General features: G+C 33.7%; 1 protein-coding gene across 3 annotated transcripts in view; it reads left to right on the top strand.

Moving 5' to 3' along the window:
- LOC128986083 (tachykinins) overlaps window positions 1-9766 on the top strand; it is an 85509-nt gene extending 75743 nt beyond the window's left edge. For all 3 annotated transcript variants that reach the window (XM_054406205.1, XM_054406222.1, XM_054406214.1), the window contains exons 2-3: window positions 1987-2695; window positions 8738-9766. In XM_054406205.1, coding sequence (XP_054262180.1) covers window positions 1987-2695; window positions 8738-8793 — 765 coding nt within the window. In that variant the 3' untranslated portion in view covers window positions 8794-9766. The remainder of the gene's footprint in view (window positions 1-1986; window positions 2696-8737) is intronic.
- Window positions 9767-13606: the final 3840 nt, after the last annotated feature.

Here is a 13606-nt window from a genome sequence, read left to right as displayed (position 1 = left end):
AGCACGATAACTCCAGTGATAACACAATACCACATTAGAATTAATTAAATTTGGAACAAAAAGTGTGCAAACTAGCATGAGTGGACTATGCAAACAGGTTTTTATGGATTAAATATTAGTTTTCTCATTTTCATCCCAATAAGTCATTCGGGAAATTCGCTTTTCGAGTTTTATTGGCCTAGCGATGTAGGCTATATGGTCTAGAATATTGTTGTAGGCTACAGTGATTAGTAATAGCATTTAAGTTAAAACATTAAATAAATAAAACATTAAGCACAAAAAGGTAATGTAAGGTGTGGTACTTGCAATATGGATTTTAAAATCAACAATTAGTTATACATTCTCTATTATGGCATGCAATCACAATAACAAACAAATTACGATAGTTGTAATTCAAACGAGACAAGTTTCAGGTACTTGTATATGTGAATATCAATCATATGTTTGTAAATCTTTGCAAAGAGCTTGATTTATAAAAATAACATACTCATTTTTGCCTATACTGAAATTACAATCAATATAATACTGTATTAGTACAGGATGTTTCTGTGTACGTGTACTTCACAACAATCATATATGCATGTATTTACATGTGGATATTCGGATGGATCAGTGTTTGATCCTAAATGAGTTAGGACCTGGTGAGGGAATGAAGCCTTTGTTACAGACGATGGTCCAACAATAACACCAAGACGCGTCTCTTCACAGTTATGCTAATCCTTTAAAACAAAATATTATTTTACTAGTCTTTAATTATGGATTTTATACTCATTTCAAATTGAAAATATTGCCTTAAGGATCCAAACAATTGTTAGATTTAAATTTAACAGTACACAATATACTCCAAAGGAAATTATGCTCTTGTATACATAACTTACTAATTATATTGCAAGATGTGAATTGAAACTATGTACACAAACAACTGTACGAGGAAAAGTGAATAATTCACTATTACATAATATAATTTTAAAATCCCATATAATTTTTTAAGGCTGCATGGTTATTTCTCGTTGATTATCCCCATTGGCTTAAAAGATCGAGCGACCTAACATTCAGTTAGGCTGTGTCACAGACTTGTAAGCCATTGAGCATTCCATAAATAAAGGATGTGATTTGCTCATGTATATTAACACAATACTTTGATGATTAAATTAGCGGTCATTATTGATTATATGGCGATAATCAAACGCATTGTTATGAGAAGGAAATTCTTTAGTCCATATAGTGATCATTGTCTAATGTATTGTTACCCTGTACAATTCTATTAAAAAGGCTTAGGTAAAAAAAAAGTTTGCACATAAAGCTAAGGATTCCTATGAGCTATGAGAAACTTTAGAGTGTACAATGAATTGATGATGAACACCATAAATTTAGAAGATGTTATAAGAAACAACTGGAGGAGAAACTATGGGAAGAGATACCAAGCTGTAAATTGTCTTGAATCCCCACTATTTCACTGCAGTTGAATCCTCACATAGTCTAGCACATCTGTTTGTAACGTCTAGGGATAAAACCTATTATTTAAAGATAACATTGTTGAACAATGATTGAACCGGTTGCACATATCATTTTATGAACCCAATACATTTTACAATAGTTTAGTTCATACTGTTAAGGTGTCAGTTGAAAGAATTATTAGCTGCATCTTTATTAACTGCTGTTTTATACAGTTTACCTCGTTGAGTTGAACAAGGTATTCAAATACTCTTTATACTAACCTCGGTAATGCTTTATACTTACTCCTCATTTTATAATCTATTAAATTTAATGATAAAATGTAAAAATACGTCCTTTAAAAATCTCTTTAAACGTACTTATTTATTTTACCAAAGGTTGTCTAATATAAAAATACAGTTGAAAAACTTTTACGACATATTTTTTTTGTCGGATTCTTACTATTACCCTAATGACTGGTCAACATATTCTTATAGCATCCCAAGTACGGGTGGGTGTACATATGTTGATGGCATATCTTGTATGTTACAGATGGGACTGCAGGCGAGGTGGACGCTAGGCCTCCTGTACGTGGCGGGCTGCGTCTGGGTACTGCAGGCGGAGGATGCTGGTGTCCTAGAGCGCCGCGCTCCCGCCATGGGCTTCATGGGAATGCGCGGCAAGAAGGACATGTTTGACGACAAACGAGCTCCTAGCATGGGCTTCGCAGCAATGCGAGGGAAAAAGGACTCGTTCGACATGGCCGACTACTACTCTGACTTCAAGAGAGGAGCTCAAGGTATGGGCTTCATGGGGATGAGGGGCAAAAAAGACTTTGATCCGGAGTACGACTTCGATAGTGGTCTGGACAAAAGAGCGCCATCCATGGGGTTTGCAGCTATGAGAGGAAAGAAGGCTCCGTCGGGCTTTATGGGAATGCGAGGAAAGAAGTTTGACTACACAGACGACGACTTTCTGGATGACGACAGCTGGCCTCTAGATGATCTAGACAAAAGAGCGCCAGCAGCTGGTTTCTTCGGGACGAGGGGCAAGAAAATGCCCCAGAACTCGGGGTTCTTCGGGATGAGAGGAAAGAAAGGTCCCTCAGGGTTTGTTGGCATGAGAGGCAAGAAGGGGCCGGCATCTGGGTTCATGGGGGTCCGAGGCAAGAAGGACGGCGAAGACCTGGAGAGTTTACTGGCGCTGCTGGCGGAGCAACATGGCGAGCGGAATAAGCGGGACGAGCCGAACCATAGCGGAGGTAAATCTTCAACTTATTACAAATAATCAATTATATTCATAGTTCAATAGCGTATGTTTATCATATAGGTAACTTTCCTTATCATACAAAAACAGTGTAAATTTATTTAATAAAAATATCTATATCGGGTGTGGCCATGAACAATTAGCCTACAATAAAGTTCAACTGTAGAATAAATCCGTAGACGTAATTATCGTCAGCTTAGCTTAGCATCACCGAGTACCTACGATTGTTATTCAAAATATTTCAACCTTAATACTTTGTCAAATTAATACAGTATTCGGTTAATTAAAACTCGACTGCCATTTTCTAGATTTTGAATCTGTCCTAACTGTAAATATAGGATAATATAAAACCTGTATACGTTTAATGAATTGCCCTCTTCATGAACAAACTTGGATTATTGGTGACTTCAAATGACAAGCTACCATGGAGTTGGAAATATTTGGACCAAAGTGGACACAACGATGCATATTATAACTATATTGATTGTGTTCTCTGATTTTAACGTGTTTATTATTTAGTAATTCATGTGTTGATTTTACTATTGCCCCTATATTATACCATAGCCAATTTGTTTATATTTTAACAATATCATAACGGACTATGACGGCTGGTAAAGTGTGCTGTGTACCTGAAGATAACTAGTTAATGTCCTAACAAAGGGTCGGATTTAATCAGGTTAGCTGGTAGTCCCTCACGGCAGTTCTCCCCGCCTCAGTACAACCTGCAACTGACGACATTTACACCGCTACGGTAGACAAGCAAACACTCATAGAACTGATAACACTCCAACCAGATTGTTTGGGTATTTTTTAGAAATCAAAATAAAGTGTATCGGCTTGCTCAATTTTATTATCAGTTGATCATTGTTGAATCACAGATTGTTCCTCAATTTTTATCCAACATGTAAACGTAGAACTAAAATATGTTAGTAGTTTTGGGTGCTAACTAAGTTTTTTAAACTGCAGGTAATCGAGTTATCGTGATTCTTATTCATATTATTACATAAATCACCATTTTCTGTCCGATTGTTTTCTTGCCATAGAAGGTGGAATTTCTATATATGAAAAAAATTAAATCTGATCACACCACTGATTCGATATTTTGAAAGTCGTATTTGGTTTTATACACTCTACAAGTACGAAGTTTTTATTAAAGTCATTTACAATATAACTATTTTACTGATTAGAACATACTGAAAAAGAAGATTTAGGATACATTGACCAAAGACTGCTCTCAGAGTATAATAATGATTTTCCCGAGCACAGCTCGGTTCCCAGGAAATCGTTTAGTAATTTATATTTTTTTAGTATTTTTTTTTTTTTTTATAATGGAAAAGAAACACATAAAAGGTGTTTGTAATCTGTAGCTTCCGACTACAAACACGATTAACTGAATGAATAGATATGAGATTAGGAATGAAACCGCTTGGATTAAAATGATTACCGATAATGTAGAAAAGACAATACCCATCAGAATGAATCCAACTGAAGTGCTACTTGATTCAATGAGATGTGCCTAGTTAAAAAGAAGGTCTCATTATTCCTGACAGTGAGATTGTAGAACAGAAAGCCAAACCTTAGATTGTTGAATTTGCAATATTTTATGACAGCTTGTGCCTGTTCAATCAGTATAAGTATTATTTTTAATTTAAAAATACAATTTTGGACCAACTAAATATATTTCACAAAAATTAAATATTATTAATATCACTCTCGGTACTAAACATTTCCAAAGGAATGAAAGTTTAATCAAGCCGAGTTAAAGACGTTTTTAACTCTGTGTTAATGTTGTGGAACCTTTTTAGTACAAAAGATAACTACAGTAGAACCTCGATAAGAAGACCCTCGATAACAAGTCACCGTTGATACCAAGGGTCATTTTCAAATCCCCTTGAAATTATTTTACCCCTAATCATATGTCATTACAAACCTCGATAAGTAGTCAACATTGATAACAAGTCTTTTTTATGATCCCTGCGAGAGTCTTGTTATCAAGGTTTTACTGTATTTCTTTTTTCGCTTTACCTTGGTCCCAAGATAGGATACCTAAAATTGCATATTAAAATCATATTGCAACAAGGTGTATATTAATAAAATTATGTACAGCATCTTTTCTGTAATAGTTAAAAGGGTTTAAAATGGCTCCCTTATATTATTGCAATGTCATAACATTGCGATAATCTTTAACAATATGAGCTTTCAAAGATTTTTGACATGCCAAAGCCAAAGTCGTACAACTCAACATTCCTGATACATGAATAGTGTTCTAGTTAGGAAAATATTTAAATCAATATTGCTCTGTCATTTGTTTTCATGCAATATCTGCCATGTAAGTTTTCTAGTTAATAGCCATTAATGGCCAATATTAATATTGGAATACACATTTACCTAGTGGCATGTCGTTAAGATATTTTGTTTTAACAACCATTGATTAATTCAAACAATATTTAATGATTTGAAGCAACCAAAAGGAGACGCTAAATTACAGCAGTAAAATTAGTTACAGTAGCAGTAGTTACATTTAAAAGTATGTTTTCGTAGTATTTAATCAGTTATCTGTTTAAAAACTAAGAAGAAGCAATTAGGTCAACGTATATTGTTACTTACTGTACTCAGTTTTCCTTGCTTGGACAGACCCTCGCCAGGAGAGAGGCTTCAGAACAGTTCCAATCAGGCTGTCCCTGTAGACAAACGAATCTGGAGTGAATAAATAATGCTTTTGCACCTCCTCTCCTTTCACGGTAGCCTAATTTGATACCAGCCTTGCGAAACCCTTTTGTGAGACCCAATTTAGAACATTGATAAGTATTGCATTGTGTAATCTTGTCGATTTAAATTGAATTGTAAAAACAATAGTAGTAAACTCAATATGGTATTCAAGTCATAATTAGCTTTATTTATGCAGTAAGTCTAAGTTACCCTAAGTATTGAAAGAACCATAAAGTAATAATTGAATACTACGATGCCCTTTGTTGGGAACGAAAGTGTCCTAAGAGTAAAATAAAGGCTGTTATTCTTGCAATATAAAAGGGCGGAATTCCGCGAGGACAATGGCATTGCAAATTATTCCATTACCTAAGCTTGTAGTAGCTCAATGCTGTGTTGACTGAGCGGGAAGCCTGCTTTCCTATTCTTCTTATGTATTTCAAGTTTAAATTAGACTGTCGGCTGATTCAATTCATTCCTAATACATGCTGTTCTACTCATGCATACAAACATTTCATGAACACGTTACCAAAGGTTCAACTATAAAAAATAAAATTACCATACAAAGTGGTTTTCCCTTTATTTTTATTAAAATATGACACTTAAGTTTCTACTTTCGACTCCTAACACATGTATCTGGTTAACAAAATGTTATTATTTTTATCTTTCCTGACAATTTTCGAGTTGAGTTGTAAACGATTTCATCAAAAGTCGAGTTATTAAATATCAAGTATAATTACTATATATACACATAATACATTAATTTACTATACATAATATATACTATATGTATGAATAAATTAGGAGTCGTCAGATATCTTTTCAGTAACAGGTGTATAATGTAAATCCAACATACTGTTTATCTTTTTAAGATAAATTATTTAGTTTGAAAATTTGTTAACTTAAGTTTTAAATTTTATTAAAAAGAAACGTTAAAGTGTTTCATTAATAGACCAAAACAGTCCAAATTTCACGAGTACAAGATATGCCTAAAACATTATTTCCCTTTCGTCAGTAGATTTATTTATTTACATCATATCATGACATATAATTTACTTACAAATACATACCAAAGCTTTTTATCTGGTTAATTTAACTCATTTTCTAAATTTTATGTTTAACAAGAGATAATTTAGGTATAGGGTTTCCGGCTTGCATTATGCACAACTCCCTTGCGGCTGTTAAGGTTTCATTAAAGATTTCATCAAACCTGTGTAAGAGGTCCGACCGCTTGGCCTTATTGGACCAAGTCTCAAAGCCGCTTATATTGGTTGGTAAAATCCATTAACTCGTCGCATATTTAAACGTATCAATTTTCGTTTGGTTGGATTACTCTGTTTATAGTTGTTACTGCTTTATTTAAATAGTAAAATATGCTGTTCAAAGAGCATAGTTTGGTCCCTGTATCTGATACGTGGAATTAATTTAATATACTTTTAAGGGGTTTCACAAAAATTAAGCTCCATTTAATTTCAGGTTATACAAATATTTTCCCTACTTATTTCAATAATTCAATTTTGTCTAAAGACCGAAAGAGCTGGTGGTACAATCAAAGTCTGTGTCATCCTATTAATTGCAGTTGTAGTTAGTTGTTCCTGAGAAATAATGCAACGCTAACTTGGTGGTCTTAAAATAATAGTACAGGTAAAATTCTACTAAAATTTGTCCATTCATGGTTCTTGCAGGAAACGTAGTACTTACCATTAGGTTTTGAAATCTGAAGAGTCCCTAATGATTGCGGGGTTGGAAGTACCATTTCATAAGGGTAAAATTTTAGGGGGGGGGGGGTGGTAGTGATTTTGAGAATATTTCTATTTATGGTGCCACGATTGAAATTGTGACCGGGGGCGTAACCGGGATCGATTTAAATAATAAGAATTCTTTAGTGAGAGGTAAAAGAATGTTTAATCATTATTCAAATAAAGTGGATGGACAATATGATAAAGATAATAATAAAGACAATAATAAAAATGGATGATAAAATAATTATAGGCTCCTTTTATTTAAATAGGCCTAAGCAAATGAAATTTATATATCAAACTCTAATAATTATAATTCTTTTTGACACGTTAATATATTCAAACAGGAGTTTAATAGTCACTATATTTATTCACACAAATTATAAATGAAATCAATTATTATAAAATTGATTACGATTAGTATCAATCAATCACTGACTTTAAAAGGTTAAGTTAGCCTGGACAATCACAAAAATTATAAAGTTGTAATATTAATAAAGAAATCGCCTTACCCAAAACCCGGAGACCGGCGAAGTGTCCCCGATAGATGACTGGGGCCAAGTGTCTTCCTTTCGGTCAACTCCGACCTCAGTCTCCCCAAAGTACAATTGCTAAGTCTACGGTTTTTGTGGGTCGGTCGATTGAGCAAGCTACGTGTCATCAAGAATTCTGTCTACTAAATGCTAATGTTCTGACACTGGTATATGCATTGTGAAATCCATTTACCAGGTCTTTTACTTTTGAAATATAATCCCAAAATTTAGAAAATAATTTTTGGTGACTACCCGTCACAATGGGATCCAAGCAAGTGGGGTTTGGTTTTCTATATTTCTTAGGATGCAGAGTAGTATGAGAAAAAGACAACTGTATTCATAAAAAACTATTATGACAAGTTAAGATAAAATATCAATTACTATCAATCAGTTAATATAAGTTAATATCAATTAAAACAAAATTGGTCATGAGTCTATGTGTAATACGTTAACATTGTAAGGAACATTAACTAAGAAACTAGTAGTTACGCCTCTTTAATCACTACGTGTCATATTGTTCATCAGCTACTGAGGCATCATCACCATCCATGGAAGTCAGGGTCCAATAAAACAACAACAAACTGGTGGTTTTAATGGTAACTACTACGTTTCCTGCAAGTTTCATGAACGGGCCAATTTTACTATGTGTTTTTAGAAGAGTTTTACCTGTACTATTAGCGGAAGCATCTGTGACAGTCATGCATATTTCAGTTCTACTTCTAATGTCAGTTTGTCGTTTTGCAGTCCCCTTAGTTCTCAGCCAATCGTCCTTAGAATCGGCAGAAGCGTGTGTGACAGTCATGCATATTTCAGTTCTACTTCTAATGTCAGTTTGTGTTGTGTTGTAGTTCCCTTAGTTCTCAGCCAATCATCTTGAGAATCGGCAGAAGCGTGTGTGACAGTCATGCTTATATCAGTTCTACTTCTAATGTCAGTTTGTGTTGTGTTGTAGTTCCCTTAGTTCTCAGCCAATCATCCTAAGAATCGGCAGAAGCGTCTGTGACAGTCATGCTTATATCAGTTCTACTTCTAATGTCAGTTTGTCTTGTTGTGTTGCAGTCCCCTTAGTTCTCAGCCAATCATCCTCAGAATCAGCAGAAGCTGTCAACCAATGAAATGCCAGATCTGCGCTAGTTACACCTCCACCTCCGTTTCTCTTCTCCTACAAAATCTATTAATTTTGTAATAGATCTAGATACCAAATACACAATGTCAATACGGCTAATCAATATGAATCAACCATGTTTCTCTCAATCCCTTATCATTTCATACGACTATATTTAGGAATAGAACACTTCTTGGTAGGCAATAAAAACGAAGTGTTGTAATTCTAATACCTAACCTGTTGATCATATTGTTACGTTTATAATTTTTTACTCCTCTTTTATACACAACAAAATGAGCTCAACCTTGGGGGAGGGGGAGTCACTGTTTTTTCAAAGTATTTATAAAAATGCAAGGAATATGTTCATATTTCAACATTGTCAGTTTGAGTGGCAAATTTTCTGCTCTCTGCATAGTTCTGGACAAAGTTTTCTATTGAAATTGTTTGTTTTAATTTGATGGTTAAAATTTAAAGTCAACAAATACTTCTAAAAAAGATATTATCAATAGAATTCAACATTTACTAAATTTGGTTTTTTAGCTTAACGATCAATGCACGTGACAGTCAAATGGTGAAATTAAACATGTGTACGTAAATGTTAAGTAATCAGTAAATTGGAAAAACAATATTAAGAACTAATAATTGTGGTTTAAATAATATATTTTGGTAAATATGGAGAGCTATATTTCTTATCTTATTTATTGGAATTCTTTAGATTTAAGAATAATATATTTTACTAAGAAGTATATAAACGTATATTCATAATGTCAGAATAATCGTAAAAAATATTTAAATATAATGCATTTTTTACTTTTTTCTGTAATGTAGTAAGCCCACAACCAATTGATGTAAAATATAGTTGTTACTGTTATGATATAGCAGAATATATTACATGTAATAAAGTTGGAGTAATGGTAGATCAGAGTGTCTATTCTGTATTAATTAAATATTTTAAAACATATCAATAAAAAGGCAATACTTTATTCCTGGTGTGATTCTTTCCTACGTGCTCCTAAAGGTGTGATCGATTTTAAAATCTGTAGACGAGAACTGAATAATTCTATTGCACTTCAGAGGAGTCTATGAGCATGTAAATTTAAATACTTCAAGACAGTATTGCAAATTTGTTTTAATGTATCGAATATACCTATATTCAACCACATTTTGCAAATCTGAAGTTAATTCTAATTAACATAACAAATAGGGTTCTAACCTGTTTTAGCTTAGTCTAATGCACACCTTTGAACATTTTTCCCATAAAGAAGGTAGCACAGTGGTCTTGGGCTAAAGTAAGACTCGGACATTGCTGGTTCTAGCATTACAAAACAACATTCTATGATAGAACTGCAGTCATCACTGGATAACCCATATGACGTATATACACTGACTGTACGATAGTATGTTTTGGTACAGCTAATATAGGTGAAAAACAAATGAGATTTATTTAATAAATTCAAATGATGAAAAAGGTAATAAAAACTCAAGCATCACTGTAAATCTACATCTGTTGATATATCTATCAAACATCATTAGTTGTTTCGACAGTTTATTATACAATTTTATACTCGATTTCCCGGCTTTCCGTTTGATATTTTATACCAAAAGCAATAGAATTCAATTTAAAGCTCTAAGCTTATTGATAAACTCTATACTACACAGCTCTTAAGTTAGAACCTTTGGTGAAGTTGTTTAGGCCGTAACTTGGTATGTCTTACGAATACATTCTTAGTGTTCACTTAAGTGAACTAGTTTTTTTTATGAGTGTGTATTATATTCATGTAGCAGTGTGGGTGCAGTCTCTAATATGAAGAACTTAAGAGCCAAGTTATCTTCTGGACTTGAGGTGAGAGTATTCAGATTTTATCACTTTGTATTAATCAGATCAGTTAAAATAGAATAGGGTGAATAAAAAGTCAAGACCCCCCCCCCTCTAATATTTTTCTTAGTAAATATACAGAGATATCCTTTTGGTGGTCTTGCAATCTTAGCGGGAAGTTTCATATTATCATTTTGAATTTTTATTCGTCCCCCAAAAAGGGGGGATCTTGGGGGCAACTAAAAAATTTTAAATGTAAATCCCCTTCAAGTGACACTTCATTTTAAAGTGTTTACAAAAACTTAAAGAATTGTGAAAACCAGAGTTTGATATATCTACTCTGTCCAAAATGGAAGCCAATATTACAATTACGAACCAATATTGCCATTGATTTTCCATAATATTTAACGGGCTACCATTTTGGATAGGAATGAAATAGTATACTCTGGTTTACATCATTCTTTAAGTCTTTGTAACACTTATCAATAAGATGGCACTTGAAGGGGGTTTACTCTAAAAAATGTTGGGTTGCCCCCAATATTCCCCCTTTTTGGGGGACATTTACAAATTTCAAAATCATAAAATGAAACTTCCTGCTAAGATTGCATGACCACCAAAAGGATATCTCTGTATATTTACTTAGACAAATATTTGAAGAGGGGGGTCTTGACTTTTTATTCGCCCTGTATTCTATCTGACACGCTATCCCAGTTATAAGAGTTCTAGGTAACATAAAGAGCTATATACCTGCTCTTACTTAAAGCACTCTCATTATCAAAAACAGCTCATTTAACAACTCATATAACAACTCATACAACTACTACATTTTATCAAAATCGTTCGGACCGTTTTCGAGAAAACCCGATTTTCCGTTTTTGTATGGGTTTTATGGAGAAATTACCATTAAGAATTAAATCATTACCTGGAGATATAATGGATTAGTACCTAGGTACCAAATTTCATCAAAATTGAACGACAGGTGTGGTCTGTACCTCTGTACACATCTACACACAGACATCACTTTAAAAACCACCTTTTTTGGGTTCAGGGGGGCCCAAAACGGATGTATCCACTCAAAACTCAAACTAGAATATTTTGACGAAACCAATACTTTCTCCATATACTTTTTATAGGGGAGAGAGTAAAATTATAAATGAAAATCCATTTAGACAAGGGGTTTGGATGCCAGCTTAGGCTATGGATCTTTTCAATTGAATATGAAGGCATAAGTTTTCGGACTTTACCATTTGATGGATGTTTTACAGGAAAAACTGATACGTAACTACTTTTAGAGTAAATTTAACAATTACCTGCAACATTACATTATAAACATTACAGATCATTACATTATAGGATATTTCTGGTGTGCATGCATACAAGTATAAATTAAAGTCAGTCTTTCATGAAGAAATGACGTTAAGAAGGGAGGAAGATGATTGTTGTCGATGAATTGTGACCTCTCCACAAGCCACCGCCCTTTGTCACTTCTTTGCATTTCCACCGTTCCGCAACTCGTCAGAACTCATCCTTTTATATATCTAGCATTTTTGTGTTTAAATAATTTCCAACGTATCCTTTCTCGCTGTGCTTGCTTTTTACATTGAACTTAATTTCCCTATGTTCCTTTATTATACAATTTATACCTGAATTATAAGCTGGTAATAACCTCCATAGGTTGTTTTGGGACATTGTTCTTCGCGCATGTAAATACCCGTTTTAAACTCTTAAAAGGTTATAGATATTTTCTGTGCTTACTTTCTTCTACGATACTAATGTCCGTTATAGTCTACTAAACGGATATTCCCAACCAAAAAATGCAATTCAGTTCTTCCATTTATTTCATTTAGCTTGATTATATTAATTTTGATATTCTACCTCTTTCTGTTCTTCTAAAATTGTAGGAGATTAGGAAAAGGTAGGATGATTTTTCAGGAGGGCCAATCAGGCAGGGGTACCATAAACGACAAAGTCACGTTAGTAGAAAACCAGGAACTCAGGACTTCTAACAAAATCTAAATGAGCACGAGTGTTTTAATTGTTTTACAATTGCGAGAAGATTTTTTAAAAGAAAAAACCATACGTTTTCTTAGGTAACAAAACAAAGCATTAATGTTTGTAATTAGCTCTTGCTTTTATAAAAATAATCATCCACAATAGGGTGCAAAATAACAAAAAAGTAAACGCCATAAATGTATTTATATATTTGAGTAAAATTGTGCTTTGATTGCACAGAGTTCACTTACTTCATTTTGTAAGATAAAAAAAGAATTTAGTTTGTACTTAATACTGTTATATTTCCTTATTAAATGGCGAATAAATAAAACGTATTTACACATTTACTGACAAACAATATTTAAGTTATATAAGTATTTAAAACTAGCTGTGTACCCGTTCTACGCACGGGGATCTTATAATATTCAGTTGAAACCTTCTTATATAACGAACAGCAGTTGGTTTGCATATTTTAAGATATGCTGGCCAAACTATTATACATAGCTTCATTTTATGTTGTTTTTTGTTGTTCCGGATCGGTATGACAATCAATAAAAGGTTAAATTACCTCTGTGTCTGCCGGTCGATCCTATAACGGTAGGCTTACTTTTATTTTTACTATCTGATCTCGTTTGCATGGCTCAATCACGTCCTGGTTGAAGTTCGTTCGCTACGCTCACTCACCTGTATGTTGGAGCTCGTTCGCTGCGCTCACTTTCCTTCAGGTTAGCTCGTTCGCTACGCTCACTTGCCTTCAGGTTAGCTCGTTCGCTACGCTCACTCGCCTCCAGGTTGCAAATTAGCTGTTGTCATAAATGTAAAAGAAATAATAGTGCTAGTGCTGCACCCTGTTGGTAATCCTTGTAACTTTAATGCTATTGAACATCACAGAACAGAACCAACTTGTTTAATTGAAACAGCTGTTAAGATTCAATAATTTCATTTCTCATAAGGTTAACATGGGCTTCCAGAAATTCCACGTCAAAAATCGACAAAAACTTGATTTTCAAGGGTT

This window comes from Macrosteles quadrilineatus, unplaced genomic scaffold (assembly GCF_028750875.1).
Source record: "Macrosteles quadrilineatus isolate MER2022 unplaced genomic scaffold, UCM_ALF_1.0 Scaffold_1__1_contigs__length_201487025, whole genome shotgun sequence".
In the NCBI taxonomy this organism is placed as follows: Eukaryota; Metazoa; Arthropoda; class Insecta; order Hemiptera; family Cicadellidae; genus Macrosteles; species Macrosteles quadrilineatus.
Note: the sequence above shows the minus strand (reverse complement) of the source record. Positions and strands in the feature narration are given on the sequence as shown.